This window comes from Oncorhynchus nerka, linkage group LG20 (genome assembly GCF_034236695.1).
Source record: "Oncorhynchus nerka isolate Pitt River linkage group LG20, Oner_Uvic_2.0, whole genome shotgun sequence".
NCBI lineage: Eukaryota > Metazoa > Chordata > Actinopteri > Salmoniformes > Salmonidae > Oncorhynchus > Oncorhynchus nerka.
In genome coordinates this window covers 47,853,288-47,880,912 of record NC_088415.1, presented here as the reverse complement: position 1 = coordinate 47,880,912, position 27,625 = coordinate 47,853,288, and the positions used below count along the sequence as shown (strand labels likewise).

The 27,625-nt window shown below is 42.0% G+C and overlaps 1 protein-coding gene across 2 annotated transcripts; it reads left to right on the top strand.

The window, feature by feature from the left end:
• Window positions 1–27,121, top strand: LOC115102589 (mitochondrial carrier homolog 1-like). Of its 2 annotated transcripts, none has more exons than XM_029622693.2 (12): window positions 1–262; window positions 868–952; window positions 1,049–1,155; window positions 1,400–1,477; window positions 2,457–2,514; window positions 5,961–6,012; window positions 6,398–6,457; window positions 11,050–11,143; window positions 15,386–15,433; window positions 15,604–15,667; window positions 20,210–20,285; window positions 20,403–27,121. In XM_029622693.2, exons 1-11 carry the CDS (start codon window positions 92–94, stop codon window positions 20,275–20,277), a joined length of 885 nt encoding a protein of 294 aa, XP_029478553.1. In that variant the 5' UTR covers window positions 1–91; the 3' UTR covers window positions 20,278–20,285; window positions 20,403–27,121. The 2 variants fall into 2 exon arrangements, with proteins under 2 accessions (XP_029478553.1, XP_029478552.1); XM_029622692.2 differs by having other exon boundaries at window positions 3–262; window positions 15,604–15,671; window positions 20,403–25,101.
• The last annotated feature ends 504 nt before the right edge of the window (window positions 27,122–27,625 follow it).

Below are 27,625 nucleotides of genomic sequence, written 5' to 3'. Positions count from 1 at the left end.
CGACCGAATCACGTGACATGTTCTTGTTTTGCGCATCCCGTTCCCCGCACAGCCTGTGGACTGGACGACTCCTCCCAATATCGCGGTGAAAATGGGGACACCTGAGAACCTGTCTGGCGGTACAGGTGGGCGAAGGGAGCCCCTCAGATTTGACCAGGATGCGTCCGCGACGGCCGTGGACATGGACACGGCAATTGTACTTCTCGGAGCCGGGGTGACAGCTATCACACACCCGCTGCTGTACGTCAAACTGCTCATTCAGGTAGCTAGCTAGTTACTCAATTTAGCTAAATCTACATTGGTTTGAGTTATTCATTATTTTGCCAGCAAGCACGAGGGCTATCACTTTGAGGTCCCACTTTCAGGATTATGATTGGGGTGTTTGAGTTTGCTTGCCGGCTAGCTAGGGAGTTTGCGGTCAACATCTAACGTTCGCTTATTTATAAATGTTTTGGTATTTCACCCCCTTTTCTACCATATTTCGAACATGCTAGCTTGCTAACTAAATAACTAACGTCAGAGATGGCATCATCTCTAGTCCTGGCTTGGCCCACCCCCAGTCAAACCTCAAGCGTTGAGCATAGCCAATATTATCTCTCATAAGTATGTGTGTTTGGGGAGGACAGATAAAGCGAAATTGACATTATTTGCATTTAATCCTAGCTGCATTTGGTCAAATTCTCTGCGTGCCAGCCTGCCCTTTTCAGTACCTAACTATCCAAGATGCCACTTCTCTGCCAACTGCAAGTGCCAAGATCCTACCACTACAACTAGGGCCTAGTTAGCTACGACAGCTGTGAAAAATACATCAAAATGATTCCCCTTCAGTATGCCAGCTTGCTTCCAGTGAGTTGTGTGTGCTTTCAGATTGGACATGAGCCCCTCACCCCAACTGTCGGAACCACCATGTTTGGGAGGAAAGTGTTGTACCTACCTGGATTCTTCTCCTATGGTGTGTGAGTCTTGCTCATTGGTTATCGTCCTTTGTCACCCTGTATATGGGGAATACGAGTTGACAGGACTGTGATGGCTATCTGTCTGTCCACAGCACAGCACATCGTAAGGGTTGATGGAAAGATGGGACTCTTCCGAGGTCTATCCCCTCGTATAATGTCCAGTGCCATCTCCACCATGGTCCGGAGTAAAGTCAAACAGGTAAGGGAATCCTAAACCCAGAGGCGTGGTCGTTCATAATCACTCATAACTGCAACTGCTCTCAATAGGTTTTTGAAACTCGCCACAAAAGCCTATAATCCAACCAATCATCGGAGCTTGCCAATGTGTAGTCCGTGTCCTTATCAAATGAGAGAGACACGTGTAATTGTATAATGCATTTGTGACAGTATGTGGGAAGAACCCCGTATATCAAGTTATTTAAGCCTTTCTTTTTCCTCTCCAGGCCGTCCCAGCAGAGCAGGCGGAGCATGTATCGAACAGAGACGACTTGAAGACCTCCCTCAGGAAAGTGATGAAAGAGGTGAGAGGTCGAAGTGTGATAGGGAGCATAATATGAAAGTATAAAATGTCAAGTGTGTCCATGTGAAGCCAGTTGAGTTTATTAGGTTGGAGTGAATTCACTCCATTTTCTAGACATTCTGGTCTGGAAGTATAATGATTACGATATCCATATAATGTGTGTGTGTGCATGTACGCACGCACGCACAAAACATCTCTTTCCGTGACATGGACTATCCAGGTGAAAGCCATGATCCCTTATTGATGCCACTTGTTAAATCCACTTCAATCAGTGTAGATGAAGGGGAGGAGACCGGTTAAAGAAGGATTCTTAAGCTTTGAGACAATTGAGACGTGTGTGCCATTCATAGGGTGAATGGTCAAGACAAAAGATTGAAGTGCCTTTGAACGGGGTATGGTAGTAGGCGCCAGGCGCACTGGTTTGTGTCAACTGCCACGCTGTTGATTTTTCACGCTCAACAGTTTCCTGTGTGTATCAAGAATGGTCCAACACTCAAAGGACATCCAGCCAACTTGACACAACTGTGGGAAGCATTGGAGTCAACATGGGCCAGCATCCCTGTGAAACATTTTCGACACCTTGTAGAGTCCATGCCCAGGTTAATTGAGGCTGGTCCGAGGGTGAAAGGGGAGGGGTGCAACTCAATATTAGGAAGGTGTTCCTAATGTTTGGTATACTCAGTGTATTATTTAAATAAACACATCAATACAGTAACTTTTTTGAATGAAAGCATGGACTTCTAATATATGTATAATAACTGTAATAAGATATTCATAAATCCCCTCTTATGTTGTGGTTAATGATATATAATATTGTTGTGCAGTTCTATATTTGCTGGTCTTATTTTTAGTGTTCGCAATAGATTCCAGTGTTGCCTACTTGGTCATTTCTGAACGGGTTAGATGTAGCAGTTTTGCATAGCTATGCCCACTGATACTTGATACTGGCACAGTTTGATTTCCTCTTTCTCTCACTCAAGACCTCACATGAGATGGTCATCCAGTGCCTGTCCAGAATAGCCACTCATCCCTTCCATGGTAAATCCTGGCGATTGTCTGTCTGTTTATTTTCTTTATTGGAGTTTATAGCTTTGTTTCTTAATTTAGACTAGCTAGGTTTCCATCCAATATGCAACAGATTTTCAATGCAAATATTCAAAAATCCACATAGAAAAATATGAGAATTTTGAGTTTCCATCAAACTGACATGTTGTGGATAAAAAGCTGTGCTTGATGACGTAGTGCACATTTGAAGCACTTTTGAGCTTAAGTTTCCAACTACCGAATAAAAATCAGAAGTTCAACGTGTTTACATCGCATTTTCAACTCTACTGATGGCTTAGTCACAGATACTGTTGCGATAAATAGCCATCTTGCCCAATCTGTTTTTGGCATATGCTCTCTAGTCTAGACAGTGGCCGCTGAAAAATTTGACAGGGTAGGTTATATGATGAGAAATGGATAAGATAAATATTATTTTTATTTGATAATGGAAGCCCAGCAACGATCATCATGTCACCAGCTTTCAAATAATACCTTCGATATTTATTGGAAATTTGAATCTCATCACTGTGCACTTTTAACTACAATATGAGGAAGTTCATCATAGCTTATTTAATCTGCCTATAAACTCTTCATGCTTTTTCCACATCGTGGTGGGCTATAGGCTACAGCGTAACATATCATCACATGAATCCAAGTTTACTTCAACATTATGGTTATTATATATTTGTAAATATATATATATATAAAGTTGTAAACTGTCTTGTTCAAAACATATTGATACAACAGTAGCTAAGATGTGGAGAAGTCTGTCTGTAATAAAGCGCTGCTCTACCTTCTTAATAGCACTATCAACAAGGCAGGTCCTACAGGCCCTAGTTTTGTCACACCTGGACTGCTGATCAAGTGCCACAAAAGGGGACTTAGGAAAATTGCAATTAGCTCTAAACAGGGCAGCACAGCTGGCCCTTGGATGTGCACGGAGAGCTAATATTAAGAATATGCATGTCAATCTCTCCTGGCTCAAAGTGGAGAAGAAATGTATTTCATTACTACTTGTATTTATGAGAGGTTGAATGCACCAAGCTGTCTGTCTGAACTACTGGTGCACATCTCAGACAACCACGCATACCCCACAAGACATGCCACAAGAGGTCTCTTCACAGTCCCCAAGTCCAGAACAGACTTTGGGAGGCGCACAGTACTACATAGAGTCACGACTACATGGAACTATATTCCACATCAAGTAACTTAGAATTAGATTTAAAAAACAAACAGATAAAAATAAACCTTATGGAACAGCGGGGACTGTGAAGCAACACAAACGGGCACAGTAACATGCATACACATACACAATCTTAACTTTTTGCCTCTTCCATTTTTGCGGCAATGCTGCAATTAGTTGGCAGTGGTGTAAAAATACTTTAAAGTACTACCAATGTATTTTTGGGGGGTATCTGTACTTTACTTTTCTATTTATATTTGTTACAAATTGTATTTTTACTTCACTTCGTTCCTAAAGATAATAATGTACTTTTTGCTCCATACATTTTCCCTGAAACTCAAAAGTACTCGTTACGTTTTGAAAGGCTAGCATAATAGGAAAATGGTCCAGTTCACGCACTTATCAAGAGAACATCCCTGCTCGTCCCTATTGCCTCTGATCTGGCAGACTCACTAAACACAAATGCTTTGTTTGTGTTTAGTCCCTGTGCCCAAGGAAGCGAAGGTAACCAGCCTAAATGATTACCACCCCGTAGCACTCGCGTCGGTAGCCATGAAGTGCTATGAAAGGCGGGTCATGGCTCACATCAACAGCATCCTCCTGGATAACCTACACCCACTCCAATTTGCATACCGCCCCAACAGATCCACAGATGACGCATTCTCAATCACGCTTCAAGCTTCCCTTTCCCACCTGGACAAAAGGAACACCTATGTGAGAATGCTGTTCATTGACTACAGCTCAGCATTCAACACCATAGTACCCACAAAGCTAATCACTAAGCTATGGACCCTGGGACTAAACACCTCCCTCGGCAACTGGATCCTGGACTTCCTGATGGGCTGCCTGATCACCGACAACTTTGAGTCAGCCTATAGGGAGGAGGTCAGAGAACTGGCAGTGTGGTGCCAGGCCAACAACCTCTCCCTCAATGTGAGGCAAGACAAAGGAGCTGATTGTGGACTACAGGAAAAGGAGGACCGAACAAGCCTCCATTAACATCGACGGGGCAGTAGTGGAGCGGGTCGAGAGTTGCAAGTTCCTTGGTGTCCACATTACCAACAAACTATCATGGTCCAAACACACCAAGACAGTTGTGAAGAGTGCACAACAACACCTTTTCCCCCTCGGGAGACTGAAAAGATTTGGCATGGGTCCCCAGATCCTCAAAGTTATTCTACTGCCCAATTGGTTGCATCACTGCCTGGTATGGCAACTGCTCGGCCTCCCACTGCAAGGCACTACAGAGGGCAGTGCGAACGGCCCAGGGGCCAAGCTTCCTGCCATCCAGGACCTCTATACCAGGCGGCGTTAGAGGAAAGCCCTAAAAATGTTCAAAGACTCCAGCCACCCGGGTCATAGACTGTTTTCTCTGCTACCGTGCGGCAAGCGGTACCGGAGCGCCTAGTCTAGGTTCAAAAGAATTAACAGCTTCTACCCCCAAGCCATAAGACTCCTGAAAATCTAATCAAATCGCTACCCAGACTATTTGCCCCTCCCCCCTTTTACACCGCAGCTACTCTCTGTTGTCATCTATGCATAGTCAAATTAATAACTAGCAACATGTACATATTACCTCAACTAACCGGTGCCCCAGCACATAGACTCTGTACTGGTACACCCCTGTATATAGTCTATTTTACTGCAGCTCTTTAACTACTTGTTACTTTTATTTCTTGTTCTTATCCATATATTTTTTTTAACTGCATTGTTGGTTAGGGGCTCGTAAGTAAGCATTTCACTGTAAGGTGAATGTGCATGTGTCTAATACAATTTGAATCGATTGGTTCGCTGCTGTACATAAGTGATCACTCACTCTCTCCCAGTTGCTTGGGGGTATGTTGATTTTAGAGGCTTCATTTAAACGTTGTCTGGTTTCTACATATAACCACATTTTTGTCAGTTCAAAACAGAGCTACTCACTCCCCATCTGTCCTATCGGTACACACATGCTCCTCCTTTTATGGTTATTATATCAGTAGTTGAGCATAACAGCGTTTCCACTGCAATTGTCACGTAATTAATTAGGATATTTTGCTGACAAATTTGCCGTTTCCATCAGGCCTGCCGTGAGTTTTTTTTTCTAATTCATCCGCATGAGTTGGTTGGATGGAAACCTGGTTAGTGTAGCTTTCTAGAAGCAGTTATCTTAAGATTTGCTGGTCTCGTTCATTTGTTAGCTCTCAGATTTGTTTTCTTTGTGATGTCCTGCAGATAACACCGTTTGCTCCCCTGACGTTGTTGCCCTGTCTTTCAGTGATCTCCGTGCGATGCATGGCTCAGTTTGTGGGGAGAGAAGTAAAGTACAGGTAAGGTGTGACACATGCAGCATACCTCAGATACTGAATGCAAATGAACCAAGGGAGTTGTTGACTTGACTCGGTTACCTTACAGTTTCTCAGTGTGTCATGGTAGTTCATCTAACACTTGGCATGAATGCCATAATTGACAAGAAAGTGTCCATTTCATTACTGCAACTTCATGACTCCATTGACAGTGACATGGTACAATACAGAATGTTTATTCCAAAATTCTAAGCGGTCTACATTAGTTGAAGTAATAGAATTGGATAGCTTAGTTTAATGAGAGGCACTCAGAGGTTCTAAACATGTAGTTGTAAAAGATTAACACTTGGGTGATTTGTGTTTAATTTGAAGTTTTCATCTTGGTTTCCTCTGGGATTGACTTTGACAGGGGGCTGTTCAGCAGCATCACCAAAATCTTCAACGATGAGGGCATTGGGGGATTCTTTGTGTAAGTAATGCTTTTTTTATTCCACTTTGTAAAGTAATTAAATTTCTTACTAGTCAGACTTTGTAAGTAGGAGAAGTGAGACATTCTTTGTCATTAAGTGTAATTCTTACTGACATCACCCTAATGGTAGTGTGAATCTCCTAGTTTGTGTAGCACAGTGGTCACCAACATTTTCTGAGTCAAGATCACTTTCTGAGTCAAAATGCATGCCGAGATCTGCTACTCTGATTTTTTTAATTAACATGACTTAAAAAATGTAAGCCTATGCAACATTAACCAATTAAAAACAGTACTGTAGCAATTAGGTTTGTGCAGTAAGCTATAGGCCCAATACATTAACACAGCATACTGGCTTTGCTTGAATTGACCTGCCAATGTATTGTTGTTCAGGACATTTTTTAAAATTATATTTCACATTTTGAGTTGGGCTATCTCATCACACCGGTAATAGAACCATTGTTGTATTACTTGTTAGGCACAGCTGAGTGAGCATACATTTAAGTAATTTGCTTTTTATTTTACTGGGCTGATGGTGCCTGCATCTGATGGTCAGTCTCACCGTCTTCCAGCCAATGGCAAAACTCGAGCCGCACTGCATTATTTCTGCCTTATGCACAAATTCATGTTGTTACTCCTATGAACAGAGAAATGAAATGTATGATATTAAAAAAAGACCCAAGCTGCTAATAATAACAACAACAACGCAAGCCTATAGCTACACTTTCCTACTCATACAATACTGTTGCAGTGCTTGTTGTAGCGCTGAGTGGAAATAGGAAGAGCATGCATTTTATGGGTTATAAAAGTGTTGAATACAAAGTTGATAGTGCTAAGTAAGAACTTGAAACATGAACTCACTCATAAAAACAGCAGCTCTGCTGTATTCGTTGACAGTCTCTCTCTAGTTAAGGTTTTAAACATTTTGAAATCTCAGTTTAAATTTTGCCGTAGCTTTCTTGTATGCCTGCTACGTTACTGCAGACTCTGTCATCTGAGCAATCTGATTGGCCAGCGGTGGCATAGTGCACTTGATTTCCTCTCCAGGCCCACCTGGAAGGCAGAGTTTGTACCTTCAGACACATGAAATGGCAACGGTTTGTCTACCCGGCACGCAGGGCAGCTGAATTGGCTGCACCTACCATCAACAGCCCGAGACTAATATTTTTTTTATTTTTAAAGGCTTTATCGTTGAGTTTTGTACAGAAATGCCTTGGAGATCGACAAGTCGATCGCGATCCACAAGTTGGTGACCACTGGTGTAGCACTATAGGTGAGGGACATTATTATCCTTTGTGTTAGGGCTGAGACCTCACGATACGATGTTATGACGATACTTAGGTGCCAATACGATATGTATTGCGATTCTATATGTATTGCTATTCGATACTGCGATTTTATTGCAATTTGATGTTCCAAACATATATTGCTCACTATGGGCCCGATCCCAACTTAGGAATTGATGCCTTCCCTATACTCGCCTTTCCTACACACTTCTCAGAATTTGGTATTCAGACTTACCTTTTCCAGTCGCGTAACGCGCTCTGCAGGTGTGGCTACCTTGCGCGCTCTCAATACATATAGTTGAAGTTTTCATTCAATGGGGTTTTGAGTACATTCATCTTAAGCCATTGCTTTTAATACGATGTACCTTTTTTAATTAGAATTTTGTCAACAGACTCAGTAGAATACATTGAGAGAACGCGGTCAGAATATTAGGGATCGATGAAAGAAAGCCATCTATGCGTCTTCGTTTCAGTACGCACTGGCAGATTTAAAAATACTCTGATTTTGTAGATCATTTAGGCACATTTTAGGGTTAGTATCCCCAAAAATACAGTGGTTTGATTCATCCTGAAAGTTGTCATATTCAAGTTAAATCCATAAAATATTGGAAGGTGGAAAAAAGTGTTCAATAGGGGTTGAACTATAGTCCTATAAATCCACCCTAATTCTCACTAACCATGGAACTGTATGACAACGGTCCAGTCCTTGTGAACCGTGCGCCAGGTTCTAGGTTTAACCTGCTACATAATCATAGGCTACATGTCCCAAATGATTGCACAACGTTAGCCTAATATGACCCACTAATGCCAGGAACTTACAAGGATGTGACAGAGGAATGAAAGGTAAACTGAATGGAATAGAGTGATGCATAAATAAATGTATGTGGGTGTTACTGACGGTGGCTCCTGATTGTGGCTAATATTTAAGGTCAGAATACGGCGTGTCTAGACACAGTGGCGGATTTAGGTAAAGGCGACATAGGCATCTTGCCAGGGCGGCATCTTGCCGGGGCGGCACGGGGCGCCCGCACAAAACTTTTTTGGAATGGAGACATTTAAGCGATCGGTTTTCTATCGCTCATTTCCGCATCACGTTAATGATATCATGTCACCGTGTAGGATTGTGGGTCAATTAACCTTGTCGGAGTGGGGGCTCTGATTCTAGTTTGTGAGCTAGGCAGGCTACTGCCTGGGAAGGTCTCACATTCAGAAGTACGAGATGGAGGGGGGGTGGGGGGTAAGTTGACCTCAGGTCTCCCCACTGGAAGCCTGAGGTAGGGGGAGCAAGGGAATCTATCAAATAGCGCACCTCCAACTTTCTACAGTACTAATGCAATTATACAAGCTAGAACCGCCACTGTCTATTCTCATGTTAAGTTCAAGGTCAGAGAATGCATAGAGAGAGCGCATAAAAAGGGAATTACATTACATTTACATGCCCTTTACTTTGGTCGGAATTGTGGCCTAGATATCTGCTGCAGAGAGACGAGAGAGCATGAAAATGTTTTGATCAGCCATGGAACTAAAAGTGCTGAAAACATGTTGGCTCACTATTTAAATAGAAGATGGGGGAACAAGCTATAGGATGACAAATACCAGAGTTTTGCCGCAGGTGCAGTCGACTAGCGCTAGCTAGTGCCAAAAATAATACACTGAACAAAAATATAAACGCAACATGTAAAGTGTTGGTCCCATGTTTCATGAGCTGAAATAAAAGATCCCTGACATATTCCATATGCACAGCTTATTTCCCTCACGTTGTGTGTACTGCGACCTGGCCAAGATAAAGCATAGCAGTGTGAACAGACAACACAGAGTTACACATGGAGTAAACAATTAACAAGTCAATAACACAGTAGAGAAAAAAAAGAGTCTATATACATTGTGTGCAAAAGGCATGAGGAGGTAGGCGAATAATTACAATTTTGCAGATTAACACTGGAGTGATAAATGATCAGATGGTCATGTACAGGTAGAGATATTGGTGTGCAAAAGAGCAGAAAAGTAAATAAATATAAACAGTATGGGAATGAGGTAGGTAAATTGGGTAGTCTATCGGTAAATAGCCCATGTACAGCTGCAGCGATCGGTTAGCTGCTCAGATAGCAGATGTTTGAAGTTGGTGAGGGAGATAAAAGTCTCCAACTTCAGCGATTTTTGCAATTAGTTCCAGTCACAGGCAGCAGAGAACTGGAACGAAAGGCGGCCAAATGAGGTGTTTGCTTTAGGGATGATCAGTGAGATACACCTGCTGGAGCGCGTGCTACGGATGGGTGTTGCCATCGTGACCAGTGAACTGAGATAAGGCGGCGAACGGATGAAAAGCATGCATTTGGTTTTACTAGCGTTTAAGAGCAGTTGGAGGCCACGGAAGGAGTGTTGTATGGCGTTGAAGCTCGTTTGTAGGTTAGATAGCACAGTGTCCAAGGAAGGGCCGGAAGTATACAGAATGGTGTCGTCTGCGTAGAGGTGGATCATGGAATCGCCCGCAGCAAGAGCAACATCATTGATATATATACAGAGAAAATGAATGTCCACCAGAGCTGTTTGCATGTTCATTTCTCTACCATAAGCCGCCTCCAACATTGTTTTAGAGAATTTGTAATAAAGCCCTTTTGTGGGGAAAATATTATTCTGATTGGCTGGGCTCCCCAGTGGGTGGGCCTATGCCCACCCATGGCTGCACCCCTGCCCAGTCACGTGAAATCCATAGATTAGAGCCTAATTTATTTATTTGAATTGACTGATTTCCTTTTATATGAACTGTAACTCAGTAAAATCTTTGAAATTGTAGCATGTTATGTTTATATTTTTGTTCAGTATGTGCCTTCAGAAAGTATTCATACTTTCAGACTTTCATTTTGTATTACTTTAAAACAATTCTAAAAACATAATTCCATCGGGGTCTAGGGTACAGACATCCCAAGTATTCCGGATAGCACCGACCACCAAACAACAATCTCTTCTTGGTACACACTTGCATTAAAGGGTGACTACACCCATAATTAACATTTCAACAAAAAAATCAGGAGAAATAGTCTCCTGATGTGATTTAAACATTGTTGTGGACTTAGAACTTCAAATGTTTTGTTTTTTAGCCAAAACCTGGAAACACTGAAATCTGTAAAAACGTAACGGTGAAAACGGAATTTGGGGGAAAAAATTACGTAATCAAACAAAAAATCCAGCTGATTTTATAGGACCCTAGGTAAGAATCAATATTCCTGGTTCAAAACCATTGACATTGTTTTGTTTCGATCTGTACTGTATTTATGTCCTTTCCCCTTATTGGACGCTTTATGTTTGCAGGGGGGTTGTGCCCCATGTCCTGGGTGAGGTCATCTTTCTGTGGTGTTGTAACCTCCTGGCCCACTTCATCAACACCTACGCCGTGGACGACAATGTAAGCACGGTACCTACACCTCTAAGCACTGATCTAAGATCAGCGGTCACTTTAATAACCTAAGTGAGACAACACATGTCAGTTGAAGTTGTAGATACTTTACGAAGCCATTTCTATTTGCATTTTTTTTATTTAACCTTTATTAAACTAGGCAAGTTCTTATTTACAATGACGGCCTACCCCGGCCAAACCCGGACGACGCTGGGCCAATTGGCCGGTTGTGATACAGCCTAGAATCGAACCAGGGTCTGTAGTGACGCTTCTAGCACTGAGATGCAGTGCACTCGGGAGCCCCATGAGGGCAGGAAGAATACAATAATCTACTTGTTTTGTTACCAACTCTTGAATAACAGGAAAATAAACCTGGAAACAAATTCTAGTTCATCCTTGGTTCAGCACTGGACATGAGTTTCATAGTTACAATGTCAGAATAAAGTCAGCAATGTATTCTTTGTACTTTTTCTTTAATGATACCTTTACATAGGAATAGTACCACAATAGTGGCCCTCTTGAATCATGTGGGAACAGCAGACTGGGATAAGGATTGATTGAATATGTCCGTAAACACACCAGCCAGCTGGTCTGTGCATGCTCTGAGGGTGCGGCTGGGGATGCCGTCTGGGCCTGCAGCCTTGCGAGGGTTAAAACGTTTAAATGTTTTACTCACGTCGGCTGCAGTGAAGGAGAGTCCTCAAAGCGGGCAAAAAAGTTATTTAGTCTGTCTGGGAGCAAGACATCTTGGTCCGTGACGGTGCTGGTTTTCTTTTTGTAATCCGTGATTGACTGTAGACCCTGCCACATACCTCTTGTGTCTGAGCCGTTGAATTGTTTGGTTAGATTACTCGTTGGTTATTACCGCATTGTCGGAACTAGAAGCACAAGCATTTCGCTACACTCTCATTAACATCTGCTAACCATGTGTATGTGACAAATAAAATTGATTTGATTTTGATTTACAAAAAATATATAAATATATATTAGGATCCCCATTAGGCGGATCCCCAGTGGCGACAACTAGTCTTACTGGGGTCCGACACGTAACAAAAAAAAAACATTACAGACAAAAGACTGTAAAATGTACATACATTTTGTGTGCATCTATCAGTTACACATACATGTCAGTACATACACACAACAGCTAGGTCACATGGTGGGAAATGCTTGTGCCGTGAGGGGAAATGCTTGTTTTGTTGGACCCAGGTTTGCTGTTCACTTGCGCTATATGAGATGGGAGCTCCATGCACTCATTTCTTATAAAAACAGGAAGTGATGCAGTTTTTCTCAACTCTTAGCCAAGAGAGACTGGCATGCATATTATTAATATTAGCCATGTCACTCTGTTCTGGGCTGCAGTTTAATTAGGTCTTTCCATGTGAATTTACAATAATCAAGATAAGATAAAACTAGAGATTACAGGACTTGCTTTGTCGAGTGTGGTGTCAAAAAGCAGAGCATCTCTTTAGTAGGGACAAACCTCTTCCCCCATCTTTACAACCATTGAATCTACAGTGCCTTCGGAAAGTATTCAGACCCCTTGACCTTTTTCAAAATAAAAAACATAAATATTTACTTAAGTATTAAGGTGCATCCTGTTTCCATTGATCATTCTTGAGTTGTTTCTACAACTTGATTGGAGTCCACCTGTGGTAAATTCAATTGATTGGACATGATTTGGAAAGGCACACACCTGTCTATATAAGGTCCCATAGTTGACAGTGCATGTCAGAGAAAAATTCAACCCATGAGGTCGAAGAAATTGTCGGTAGACTTCCGAGACAGGATTTTGTCGAGGCACAGATCTGGGGAAGGGTACCAAAAAAGGTCCCCAAGAACACAGTGGCCTCCATCATTGTTAAATGGAAGAAGTTTGGAACCACCAAGCATCTTCCTAGAGCTGGCACCACGGCCAAACTTAGCAATCTTGTTCCTGTAGTGTTTGTAAACACCCTGGTAGGTTGATTAATATCCTGAACCAGATTACAGGCACTGGTTACAGTGAGAAGTGTTCTCTGAATATGTAGGTCCCCAAGAAAGTAGACCTCTCTTTTTACATCAGCTACACTATCAAGTATTTCAAACACATTATTTAGATACTGACTGTTAGCACTTGGTGGCCTATAGCAACACCCCAAAATAATAGGCTTTAGATGGGGCAGGTGAACCTGCAACCACAACACTTCAATTACACTTGGCATGAGATCTTCTCTTAGTGTTACAGGGAAATGGCTCTGAATATATAAATATATACAGGAACACCTCCCCCATAAGCATTCCTCTCTCTTCTATAGATGTTATATCCTTGTATTGCTAATTCTGGATCATCAAATGAGGAGTCTCAGAAATAGCTAATATATGAATGTTATCTGATATTAACAAGTTATTGATTTCATGAACCTTGTTTCTAAGGCTACATATATTAATATGGGCCATTTTCTGCCCTTTCCTGGGTAGCTTATAAGAAATAGACTAAACTTGGAAAATGGCAAACAAAGCAAGAGAAAAAAACAAACATTCAGAAGTCCATTAATCAGTTGGTGTGTGTGTGCTGAAGCTACGAACGCACAGGCATGGCTCTCTCATCCCTTGCAGGATTTTGGGAGGGATGGTGGACAATGAGCCTGTCATAGTGGATGTAAGCAATGTCCCCACACACTCTGGCAGCTTTCATGGCTGAGATCAGTTCTTTCCTCTTCTTGCGCACAGCTTCAGGATATTCCTCGTTGAGGAAGATGTCGGTTCCTCTCAAGTTCTTGGCTCTTTCCAGAACAGCTACCTTGTCCTTAAACCTCAGTAACTTGACCACTTTCTGCCTGGGCCTGTCACTAGGGCCGTTGGTGAGTTTTCCTGTCCCGTGGGTGCACTCCACCTCAATCTTCCTGTGGTCCATCTTCAGTTTCTCCAATATAATTTCCCTCACTTTGTCCTCAGACGCTGCAATTCCGTCCACAACAATCTTGTTCCTCTTCGATTGTCCCTCGAGATAATCTGATTTCTCTGTCATTGTTGTCATGGATTCACATATAGAACTGATGTCCTCCCTCAATGACTTACAGATTGCTGTCATCTTGCCGTTCTCCTGTTTAAACTTAATGAGCTGACCCTGGGGTAACTGCAAACTGTTCTTCGGGTCCTGGACCTCTGGTCAGGTCATCCATTTGTTTTATTAGTTGACTCCACCAGTATTTTCACACAACACTTGAATCTATTTCCTTGTTGTAACAACTGCATATATAATGATTTTTGTTTGTTTAAAATAACCGTTCACCTGTAGTAAAGAGACACCACTGTCCTCAACGGTACCACCGGCTTTGGTCATGTTACCAACGTAGGCTACGCTGTTACTCCTCGCAGTTCCAGTCAGGGCAGGTCGCAGGGAAGATGGAAACAGAAACAAACAGCATAGATCTAGAGAGCCACAAGCCCGGGACAATCTGCGGTCCCAGCCACAGGGGCTAACCGTGTCGTGGGCTGTGCTCAAGCCCTCAAGAAAACCCAGCTAGCTTGATAGGCAGTTAGCTGCTAGGCTAGATGCTACGCCAAGCAGCTCCTCAGACCCATGTTTGGCAAGATCCCTGGACAGATAGCAGTGGTCCCAGCAACTGATGCCAACCGTGTCATGGGATCCAAACTCAAAAGGTAGCTAGCTAGTTACCAAGCTTTTTCAATAGAACACTTTTTCAGAGACTTTCAAAACTTTCCAAAACGACAAACAGAGCTGTTCCGTGTTCAACAGGAAGTGGGTTTAGCTAGAGAGCACCAGAGATGAGGTAGGTAGTCATTCAAAAATCATGTTAAACACTTATGTTGGTTATCAACAGTGCTCCGTCATGAAAATACTGTTTTCCAGCACATGATCTCTAAGATCGTCATGCTATTCTGTTTAAAATGTATGTGCACATATGCACAATACGTATGAGGTTGGTACTGGAGGGTGATGGTTCAAGGCCTCCCTTGGATCCGTCTGAGGCATGGTCTGGTAAACCCAATGACGATGGGGTACAGGGTAGGGGTTGATACTTGGCAGTTCAACACTGGGCTGGAGGATCTGGTAATGCAGAGATGACTGGGTAGCCAGTTTGCATCTGGTCTCTCAACACCGGTTCAATATCTAACAGATCAGGGCAGATGCCCCAGAGCCAGTCATCAGAAGAGATCATGTGTTGGAAAACAGTGTTTTGTGCAAGAAAATTATGTCCTAACACAATTATTTTGTAAATGCTTCCGTCTCACACTTTTCTGCAGTTCAGCCAAGCCCCAGCAGTGAGAAGCTACACCAAGTTTGTGATGGGGGTAAGTTAAGCTGCACAACCTCTACATGTCTTTGTACACATTTTTCTGAAACTGAAATGTGGTGAGGATATAAAAGCCTCCTTTTACTTTGTTTATCTGATGGTGTTGCAACTACAGCACATGTGTCCATCTTATTTTCCCGTGTTTGATCTCCCTACCCCTGTCTCCAGATTGCAGTGAGTGTGTTGACGTACCCATTTATGCTGGTGGCAGACCTAATGGCAGTTAACAACTGTGGGTAAGGCTGGGATCACATCCATGTTTTCTTTTCTGTTTAAAAAAGTAGAAATGTTTTCAACTCCAGACTACCGGAGCCCCCGCACTACAAAAACGTGCATGCTTTGGAGGAGCCGTGCGTTTAAGAGCGTTGGGCCAGTAACTGATAGGTCGTTGGTTCGAATTCTCGAGGCGATTAGATGAAAAATCTGTCTATTCCCTTGAGCAAGGCATTTAAGCCTAATTGCTCCTGTAATTCGCTCTGGACGAGCGAAATGACTAAATTGCTCAAATGTTAATTATTTTTGTTCTACACTGAGCAAAAATTCTAAACACAACATGCAACAATTTTAAACATTTTACTGAGTTACAACACATGAGCCAACATTTTATTGTTCACAGAAGTGGTAACGGTGTTCATCTGTTTAACTAATTAAATTAGTAACTCATTGATCCATTTGTATTTATTTTCTGGAGATAAGGTTAAGAGGTTGAGACTACAATGATTGTTCACAAAGCTAGCATGTGCCTGCAGAAAACCGTAATAGAAAGGAAAGTGGTGTATCAACCTTTTTGGCTTAACTACCGTCATTTACTGTTTAGACAGTTTTATTATTGGGAAGTGAAGCAAGGATTAGCTAATGCTAATTAGCTAGCAGTACTTATTATATATTATTTATCTAGCTAATTCATTTTTAAGCAAATACATGGTATAGACTATCAATATTTTTTTACATTTAGTAGACGCTCTTATCCACAGTGACTTACAGTTAGCTTGGTGGGAAAACCCCTTTTTACAGGTATAGGGGGTGGTCAAGTGCAAGTGTTGGTTCAGAATATTTTTTTTGTATTTGAGGTCGAGGTGAGGAGGCGGATTATTTAATATACTCTTTGAAGAGGTAAAGTTTCAGGTGCTTTCGGGAGATGGGCAGGGACTCCTAGCTTCAGGGGGAAGCTGGTTCCACCATTGGGGTGACAGGGCAGAGAAGAGCTTGGCAAGGCTGAGCGGGAGGGGCCGATACACCAGAGGTGGCAGAACGGAGTGCTCGGGTTGGGGTGTAGAGTTTGAGCATAGCCTGAAGGTAGGGATGGCCAGTTCCTCTTGCTGCTCCATAGGCAAGAACCATGGTCTGGAAGCCAGTGGAGTGTGTGGAGTAGCGGGGTGACATGAAGGGTACTTGGGCAGGTTGAAAACCAGGTGGGCTGCAGCGTTCTGGATAAGTTGCAGGGGTTTGATGGCACAAGTAGGGAGCCCAGCCAACAGAGAGTTGCATTAGTCTAGACAGGAGATAAGTGCCTGGATTAGGACCTGCACCACTTCTTGTGTGAGGTAGGGTCGCATTCTATTGATGTTGTAGAGCATGAACCTGCAGGAGCAAGTCACTGCTTTGATGTTTGCGGAGAACGAAAGGCTGTTGTTCAGGGTCACGTCAAGGTCTGAGACGCTCAGCTCTGAGAGAGTGGAGAGGAGGATCTGATGGTTCACGATGTTGAAGGCAGCGGATAGATCTAGGAGGATGAGGAGGGAGAGTCAGCTTTGGCAGTCAGTACAGATTGCCTCTGTGACACAGAGAAGAGCAGTCTGGAGTGAGTGTCTTGAAGCCTGGTTAGGGTCAAGAAGCTCATTCTGAGAGCGATAACAAGAGAGTTGATCAGCGACAGCACGCTCAAGAGTTTTGACGATAGAGGTCTAGGTTTTGACGTCAAATGAGTCGAGTGTTGGTTTCTTGAGGAGCGGAGCGACGTTTTGAAGTCTGAGGGGATGCAGCCAGTGGTCAAGGATGAGTTGATGAGGGAAGTGAGGAATGGGAGAAGGTCTCCAGAGATGGTCTGAAGAGGGGGTGGGGTCGAGCGGGCAGGTTGTCAGGTAGCCAGACTTATCTAGTCTCAGGATTTCATCTGGAGAGAGAGAGGAGAGCAAGAGGTCAAGGCGTATGGTAGTTCTGAGTGGGACCAGTGGACCCAAAAGACTAAGTGAATGGGGAGCGGATGTTGTCAACCTTGTTTTCAAAGAGGTTGACAAAGTCGTCCTTGGAGAGGGGTGGGTAGAGGATTAAGGAGGGAGGAGAAGGTGGAAAAGAGTTTCCTGGGTTTAGTGGCAGAAGATTGAAATTTAGTGATAGAAAGTGGCGTTAGCAGCGGATAGAGAGGAAAGAAGGTAGGGAGGGAGTGGAAGGAAGTTAAGTTTTCCTCCATTTTCGCTCAGCTGCCCGCAGCCCTGTTCTGTAAGCTCGCAATGAGTCACTCAGCCACGGGGGAGAAGGGGAGGGCCGAGCCGGCCGGGAGGAAAGGGCACAGTGCGAGTCATAGGATGCGAAAACGGAGCAGAAGGGGAGGGCCGAGCCGGCCGGGAGGAAAGGGGACAGTGCGAGTCATAGGATGCGGAAACGGAGCAGAAGGGGAGGGACGAGCCGGCTGGGAGGAAAGGGGACAGTGCGAGTCATAAGATGCGGAAACGGAGGAGAATACGGTCAAAGAGGCAGAATCAGGAGGGAAAAGGATTTAGCAAAGTAGTGATCAGAGACCTGGAGGGGGGTTGCGGTGAGATTAGTAGGCGAACAGCCCCTAGTCAAGATGAGGTCAATCGTATTGCCTGCCTTGTGAGTTGGAGGGGATTGGTAAAGGGTGAGGTCAAAAGAGACAGGGAGGGGAAAGAGAGAGTTGGAATTATATATGAACTTTACCCAGTTATAAGATGCAAGTTTTTCGCATCCTCTGAGAAATGTGCGTGAAAATTCAGCGGTTTTAGTAATTTATCATAGCTGCTGAGCAGGTCAACACACGTGAGCCAAAAGCAGGCATGCATCATTCACGGTAGTGGCAACATGTTCATCGGTTTTGCATTTAGTCATTCACTCATTCATTAAAAAAATATATCTTTATGAAAGGTAAAGCGGTTAAGACCAATGTACCCTCTACGCTGCGTGCACACCTTCTCCAGGACTTCCGCGCAGAAGAAATGCCAGGCCGTAACTTTGCAAGATTGAGTCTGATTTTGTTGTAGGCAGAGACAGAGCGCAAAGGAGTAGAATTCTATTGGCGGACGAGCTGTCTTTCAATCATCCCAGAGTGATTGCGCTTTTTAGATCAGATCAGAGCAGTATGCACATTTGTTGATATTCTTTGAAAAGCCAGTCGGGTAAAAAAAAGTTACTAGCCATTTTTCATTGTTAGCCACTGCTAGCGGCCTTTACCTTCTGCTCAGGCACCAGCCGTTTTTTTAGTCTGGATAATACCTGCCGGCCTCGGACAGTTTTTCTCCACTACAACACGAGATTCCTGCCAACCATTGATCATCACAGCTAGCTATCTTCAACTGAGTGACCCAGCCCCGAAGCTGTTTGATTGCAAATATGCAGACAGAGTCGATAAAGAGAACACACTGGCTGTTGTATAAAACACCTGTCTCCGGATTACATCTTCAAACTAAAGGCAACAATGGCATCCGTGACAGAGAGGGAGAAGCATCCATGTATAATTGTCTAGCTAGCTACATTTTCAGATATTACACATTTCTGATTTTGTCAAAGTCGTTTTCATTTCAAGTTAGTGTACTGTTAGCTAGGCAACGTTAGCTGGCTGGCTAGCTAGCTAACGTTATGTGTATGATCTGTGTAGTTGTTATATTATTCTTATCTCAGAGCCATTTGCATTGCTAGTTATAGCCTAATGTTAGCTAGCTAACATTGAACCTGGTTGGCTCTATAATGCCAGCTGATTCATGATTTTGACTGGCTGAGAAACGCTGCCTGCCTGTCTCTCGTCCCGACTACAGACATGTTCATTACTATGGGACAGCTGTAGGTCGAATTTGAATATTGAAACAATGTTGCAAATGTCGGAGAGACAGAGAGCAAGGTTTATACAAATCTCTGCTGTTGAAAACTAGTCTAAGAGAAATGTGAGATAATGTCTAGATGCTTTTTATAGTGAAGATGAAGTTTATAAATTGCTTGGTAGGTCCGATGAGACAGTGGATTGCGCAGTCAGATCGAAAATAGTAAATAGGCATTTTAACGTCAGTGTCCAGTGTCTATTCCACAAGTTACCACCGGCTAAATCTATGACGTTAAAATGCCTATTTACCAATCAGCATCAGACCCACCTGTTGTATAAGGCCAAATATACACTGGAGCTGCTTACCAAGACATTGCATGTTCCTGAGTGGCCTAGTTAAAGTTTTGACTTAAGATTACTCAACATCATGCATCATTTGTTATTACATTGCATATTTGAATAACTAGATTCAATTTATAAGGTTTCCAAGCATACCCAGGTCAGTGATCTCTCACTGAAGCACATTTGATTTAAGTCAAGAGTACAACAATAGAAAGTACCACATGGCCTTGTTACTGTCTGTTACCTGTACTTAACTGTCCTATAGCTGGTGCCATTTGAGAATAATGGTGTATCTGTCATGACTTTCATATCAAAGTATAGTCTTGATATATCACAAAATAATAGGATACAGTTTAAATGTGTTTGTTTGAGAGACAAATAACATGAAGTGTTAGCTTGTGGGTTCAGCTTATAATGGATCTCTGTCTTGTGTGTTCACAGGTTGGTGGCTGGTCTTCCCCCTAACTCTCCCATCTTTAAGTCCTGGGTCCACTGTTGGGCTCATCTGAGCCACGAGGTACAGTCACGCTCATTCAGCTGGAGCAAATGGAACACACGTGTGTGTGTGTGTGTGTGTGTGTGTTTTCTCTGGTAGTGCATGTCTGAAACTGTCTTTTTATTTCTCACCCATTAGGGCCATCTCTTCCGAGGATCCAGCTTCTTTTATCGCCGCGTGCCTGTGACAGGGATGGCTTTGACTGAGGAGTGATAAAATCAACCACCACACAACCTGTGCCACTGTTCTCCTTCCTAACCGGTACCTCAGTGAGACCAATGTACAACCACCCCCTCACCTTAAACCCCCCAGTGGATAAAGCCGGAGCAGCATGTTATCAATGGGCTAGGTGTTTTACTGAAGTAAAGTTACTTACAAATGAAGAGTTTTGTTAATCTTGTTTTTAATCTAAATAATAATGTAGCCACTCAAAAGTAAGAGGTCGGAGGAGTGAAACTTAATGTGAACAAATCAAAATGATATCCAATATATTTTGTCTTGGTTGAATGCTGAGGGTATAATCTCCTTTTACAATACCAGCAAAGTTGCACTATTTTTTTATTTATTCGAATCTATGACTTAATTTTGCCATATTTATAGGCCACAGTTTAATTAAGTTCTATGTAGGCTTTAAAATGGGATAGTTGATTTCCATCTATTGAAGAAATGCCAAATGTTTATTTTTCAAAGGGTCTCACTAGTAGTAGCATGATATATGGTTGCATTCGAAAGTGCTAATTTGCCTTCTATCAGAAGTGCTTTACCCAATAATTATACCTATTCACAAACACCATAAGCCCACAAAAACTGGAGTGCTCTCTAGTGATGCACCGATATGACTTTTTTGGCCGATACCGATATCCAATATTTTCCTTGCCCAAAAAAACGATACCGATATTTTAAGAAATTAGCGGCCTTTTAAGCACTCTAGTACAGGTAAATAGTTAACACACACACATGGACGCGGCGGTCTAAGGCACTGCATCTCAGTGCAAGAGGTGTCACTACAGTCCCTGGTTCGAATCCAGGCTGTATCACATCCGGCCGTGATTGGGAGTCCCATAGGGCGGCGCACAATTGGCCCAGTGTCGCCCAGGCTGTCATTGTAAATAATAATTAGTTCTTAATTGACTTGCCTAGTTAAATAAAGGTTACACACACCACCCTGACCAAAAAGTTATTTTGTTGGCATTTACATGTCCCCATTACCAGTCAAACATAATCAAAACCTATTTCTTTCACTTACAGTTGAAGTCGTAAGTTTACATACCCCTTAGCAAAATACATTTAAACTCAGTTTTTCACAATTCCTGACATTTAATCCTAGTAAATATTCCCCGTCTTAGGTCAGTTAGGATCACCACTTTATTTTAAGAATGTGAAATGTCAGAGTAATTAGTAGAGAGAATTATTTCTTTCAGCTTTTATTTCTTTCATCACATTCCCAGTGGGTCAGAAGTTTACATACACTCAATTAGTATTTGGTAGCATTGCCTTTAAATTGTTTAACTTGAGTCAAACGTTTCGGGTGGCCTTCCACAAGCTTCCCACAATAAGTTGGGTGAATTTTGGCCCATTCCTCCTGACAGAGCTAGTGTAAGGCCTCCTTGCTCGCACATGCTTTTTCAGTTCTGCCCACAAATGTTCAATAGGATTGAGGTCAGTGCTTTGTGATGGCCACTCCAATAGCTTGACTTTGTTGTCCTTAAGTCATTTTGCAACAACTTCGGAAGTATGCTTTGGATCATTGTCCATTTGGAAGACCCATTTGCGACCAAGCTTTAACTTCCTGACTCATGTCTTGAGATGTTGCTTCAATATATCCACATAATTTTCCATCTTCATGAAGCCATCTATTTTGTGAAGTGCACCAGTCCTTCCTCTAGCAAACATGACAACAACATGATGCTGCCACCCCCGTGCTTCACGGTTGGGATGGTGTTCTTCAGCTTGCAATCCTCCCCTTTTTTCCTCCAAACATAACGATGGTCAAACAGTTCTATTTTTGTTTCATCAGACCAGAGGACATTTCTCCAAAAAGTACAACATTTGTCCCCATGTGCAGTTGCAAACTATAGTTTGGCTTTTTTATGGTGGTTTTTGAGCAGTGGCTTCTTCCTTGCTGAGCGGCCTTTCAGGTTATGTCAATATAGGACTCGTTTTACTGTGGATATAGATATTTTTGTACCTGTTTCCTCCAGCATCTTCACAAGGTCCTTTGCTGCTGTTCTGGGATTGATTTGCCCCAAAATACGTTCATCTCTAGGAGACAGAATGCGTCTCCTTCCTGAGCGGTATGACGGCTGTGTGATCCCGTGGTGTTTATACTTGCGTACTATTGTTTGTACAGATGAATGCGGTACCTTCATGCGTTTGGAAATTATTCCCAAGGATTAACCAGACTTGTGGAGTTCTTGGCTGATTTCTTTTGATTTTCCCATGATGTCAAAAGCAAAGAGGCACTGAGTTAGGTCTTAGGTAGGTCTTGAAATACATCCACAGGTACACCTCCAATTGACTCAAATGATGTCAATTAGAGCCTGTCAGAATCTTCTAAACCCATGACATCATTTTCTGGAATTTTCCAAGCTGTTTAAAGACACAGTCAACTTAGTGTATGTAAACTTCTGACCCACTGGAATTGTGATACAGTGAGTTACAAGTGAAAGAATCTGTCTGTAAACAATTGTTGGAAAAATCATGTGTGTCGTGCACAAAGTAGATGTGCGACTTTCCAAAGCTATAGTTTGTTAATTAACAAGAAATTTGTGGAGTGGTTGAAAAACAAGTTTTAATGACTCCAACTTAAGTGTATGTAAACTTCACACTTCAACTGTACTTGCTGTGCTGTTTCGTTGTTCAGTCATTTCATTCTCAACCAGGATTTCTATGGAACGCCGTTTGAGTCTTTTCGTGTCAAATAACACCATTTTACCAATCAGGACCTGAATACGACTGCACGTCAAATAATAATTTAACTCGTTCATACATTTTTTTACGTAGTTTTGACACATTGATTGCACTCACTTGTATTTCCCCTCACAATGATTCATCGAAATGCTATGATGCTGGTAAAGTTGTCTCGCGCACCTACAGTGCTGGTCATAAAAACAATCTAGCTAGCTGATGGATGCAAATAATTTTCTTCCCCAAAACATAGCAAAATGACAATCTGTTTCAGTAGCTATATAGTTAGCTAGCTAACTATATAGCAATATGTCATCTAAAATAAGCCTAATTGATAAGATAGTTCTTGTTTGATTAATGGTGGTCGGACCCATCTATGTGGGTTTAGCCACGATAGTGGACTTTGCGCTTTAGCCTTCGAAATAAAAGTATGGCATAATTCTACTATTTCTATTCATTTGCATCACTGTCAATGACATACTTTTATTTTGAAGTCAAACCGCAAATTCCACTATTGTGCTTAATCCTTATTGTGGCTAGCTTCACAACACATAACCCGGTCCAGTCGAGCCTCACTAGCCAGATGAAACTAGCTAGCTGCTTATAACGTTAGCTTTGGGTAACAGGGTTAAGTAGCTGGCTAGCTATTTATTTTCATGAACAGAAGTTCAATTTTAATAGGCTAACAACAAGTAGCAACCTAGCTAATACTTACTCACAAGGATCCCTAAATAATTGTTAAGAATAATGAAAATGACTGCAGTTTCTACTGGTCATTGTTTTCAGGCTGGTTGTATTGGTGTTAGCTAGGTACCAAGCTAAAGCTAACTAGCTACCCCAGAAGTTGCAGTCGAACAAATAATGCTTTATTACCAAGGCGGTATTGTTAACACATCGTTCGTGGCCGATGTTTGCAGACTTTTTTTGTACAGCTTTGAGAGTGCTACTGTCTACTATCTTTTTTGACACGCAAAGACCCAAACGGCGTTCCATAGTATGTATGTCGTGAAGCTAATAGCAGTGACGCTATCAATGTGTGACTTCGGTAGGGCAACATCTGAAAAATAGCACACTTGGTAGTGTGTACCGGTGCTCGACCAGTCGGGAAAGCCATCATCACCCACGACAGAGCGGTTGATTGTCAAGGGCAATGAATTCCATTATCTTGGCTTTAATGGATTTCACCTTTGAGTTGTCTCGCTGAAATGTTCTTACTCTTTCAAATGACTGCTTGACTCGTTGACTGCTCAATCCACACAGCAGACATTGTGGGCTAGGTTAGGAATGCTGTGTTGCACCTGTAGCACATTTTACGTTGCGTCATTACGTCCTATACATTATATAGGTATGAACGGTAACTTTGACATTCGTTTTTAGCATCGCCGTTAAACTAGACATCGGGGTGATACCGATGTTGGCATTTTTAGCTAATTTCGTCTGATTCCGATATGTCCACCTATATATTGTGCATCCCTGGTCCTCTCCTTTAAAACTAATTTGACCACAGGTTCTTGCAACTTTGTACAAATTGCAGCTCCAGTGAGCTCTTGCCACGAGAGAAGTAAGAAACCAGGGAGGAATTCAGAGGGCAACCAGTAGTTTTCAGTGATGTTCAAAAACGTGGCCTGCCATCCACAAAAGGTTGTCTGTGGCCATATATTAAGAACATTTGTCAATATCACAAATTTTGTGTTCTAATTTGTGTGAAGTGATGGGTATATTTGTGTTACCAGTGACAAAGAAATGCTAAATTACAGTGCCTTCAGAAGGTATTCACACCCTTTTGACTTTTTCCACATTTTGTTGTGTTACAGCCTCAATTAAAAATGTATTCTGTCACTGACCTACCTACATACAATACCCCATAACGTCAATGTGGAATCATTTGTTTTGAAATGTTTACTCATTAATAAAAACTGAAAAACTGAAATGTCACGAGTCAATAAGTATTCAACCCCTTTGTTATGGCAAGCCTAAATAAGTTCAGGAGAAAACATTTGCTTAACAAGTCACATAAGTTCCATGGACACACACACAGAATTGTAAGGTACCTCAGTCGAGCATTGAATTTCAAACACAAAGACCAGGGAGGTTTTCCAATGCCTCGCAAAGAAGGGCACCAATTGGTAGATGGGTAAAAAAAAAAAAGTATACATTGAATATCCCTTTGAGCATGGTGACATTACTAATTGCACTTTGGGTACATTGATACACCATCCAGTCACTACAAAGATAGAGGTGACCTTCCTAACTCAGTTGCCGGAGGAAGGAGACCTCTCAGGAATTTGACCAGAAGGCCAATGGTGACTAAAAAAAGAGTTTAATGGCTGTGATAGGAAAAAACTGAGAAAATGTCTAGATGTTTTTTTATAGTGGAGATGAAGTTTATAAATTGCTTGGCTGGTCTGAGACAGTGGATTGCACAAGTCAGACCGAAAATAGAAAATAGGCATTTTAATGTCATATTTAGCTAGTGTCTATTCCACAAGTTCCCATCTATGACGTTAAAATGCCTATTTACCAATCAGCATTAGACCCACCTGTTGTAAAATGCCAAATATACACTGGAGCTGCTTGGATCAACAACATTTTTAGTTACTCCACAATACTAACCTAATTGACAGAGTGAAAAGAAAGCTTGTACAGCATATAATAATAATAATAATAATAATAATGCAAAAATGTGGCAAAGCAATTCACTTTTTGTCCTGAATACAAAGTGTTATGTTTGGGGCAAATACAAGACATTACGGAGTACCACTGGGAGATGAATTCACCTTTCAGCAGGTCAATAACCTATAACACAAGGCCAAATCAACACTGGAGTTGCTTACCAAGAAGACAGTGAATGTTCCTAAGTGGCCGAGTTAGTTTCGTCTTCAATCTGCTTGAAAATCTTTGGCAAGAGTTGAAAATGGTTGTCTAGCAATGATCAACAATCAATTTGAGCTTGAAGAATTTTGAAAAGAAATAGGTAAATATTGTATATTCCAGGTGTCCAAAGCGCTTAGAGACTTACCCAGAAAGGCTCGCAGCTGTAATCACTGCCAAATGTGATTCTAACATGTATTGATTCAGGGGTGTGAATACTTATGTAAATGAGATCTTTTTGTCTAAAAATGTCTAAAAACATGTTTTCACTGTGTCATTATGGGGTATTGTGTGTAAATGGGTGAGAAAAATAAATATTTAATCCATTTTGAATTCAGGCTGTAACAACAAAATGTTGAATAAGTCAAGGGGTATGAATACTTTCTGAAGAATGGTTATAGTGGTTGTGCATATTATGCCACTTTTTGCATTCAGATTAAGGGTGTGTGCCTGAACTCCGAACTGGCCACATCTGTTGGATGAGTCTCTTTGACTTCAGTTGAACATCCCAGTTAACCTGCCAATTTACAGTTGACCACTAGTAGCATATAAATAAAAGGAATCCCCTTACCACCTTTTACATGATCATTATCTGGCCCTGTGATCAGTGTTGACCACAAAATAATCCTGACTGGGTTTGGTATGGGCTGTTTTGTGTCCTTATTCCTGTTTTTGTGATGGATTCCTCCAATCATGTCTACTTTAAATAATGTGTGGACATAACATGCAGAGGAGACACATGCTTCTCCAAGTGTGTGTGTGGGTTTATAATTTTTTTAAGCAAACATTTTTTGATCATGTATTAAGAATATGGTGTCCGGTGCTGTAATCTGTATTTCTTCTCATAATGCCATGAGTATTCACTCTCGTGTGTTCTGAGTTCACAGTCAAACATTCCCTGTAAACTGTGATCTCTGAAAGAGGGAGAAGCAATGACGAGGCAGTTGCTTTGCAACGTTGCATTTCCAATGTCTCTTATTTTCATAAAAATGTCATGAAACCTGGAATGTTTGCCTATCCTATCTGTGTTTGAACCTAGCCTGTGATCTTGTTTTATTTATAAAAAGAAATGACATGAATGTGATGGTCTACAAGCAGTAATTTCTGGCGGACTTACCAACTGGACAGACACACACAGCTATACATTCATACTTTCGGTGCCAGGCAGAGGCTTGAATGAGAGGGTCGAAGAGTGGTAATTATCTGTATATTTATTAGTTGGGAGTCTTGTTCCCTGTACAGTTCATCATTCATCAGCTTTTCATTCAACCCATTTGTAATATAAAATATCTTAACTGACCAGCTAAGGTACATGCCAAGAGTTCAATGTGTCCACTCTTTTTGTTTCACCCAGTGGAACAGAGGTGACCCGGTCTTAACCTGAATAAGTTCACAACCCCAAAATAGCAGGTTTTCCTGGTTGATGACGTAACATAACTTGAACAAGGCACTCGCCTAAAAAGGTTGCATGTTTATGGTCATAGCACTAACAAATGGGCAATTGATATTGCACTGGACCTTACCACAATTTGTATTCATGTTGCAGTAAATAATGTCATGGGATCCATTGGCGTGCATGTTGA

Coding starts and splice junctions, on each gene's coding strand:
- LOC115102589 (XM_029622692.2), top strand. CDS start 92: ATGGGGACACCTGAGAACCTGTCTGGCGGTACAGGTGGGCGAAGGGAG. Junction 953..1,048: donor ACCTGGATTCTTCTCCTATG/GTGTGTGAGTCT, acceptor GTCTGTCCACAG/CACAGCACATCGTAAGGGTT. Junction 11,144..15,385: donor CCTACGCCGTGGACGACAAT/GTAAGCACGGTA, acceptor ACTTTTCTGCAG/TTCAGCCAAGCCCCAGCAGT.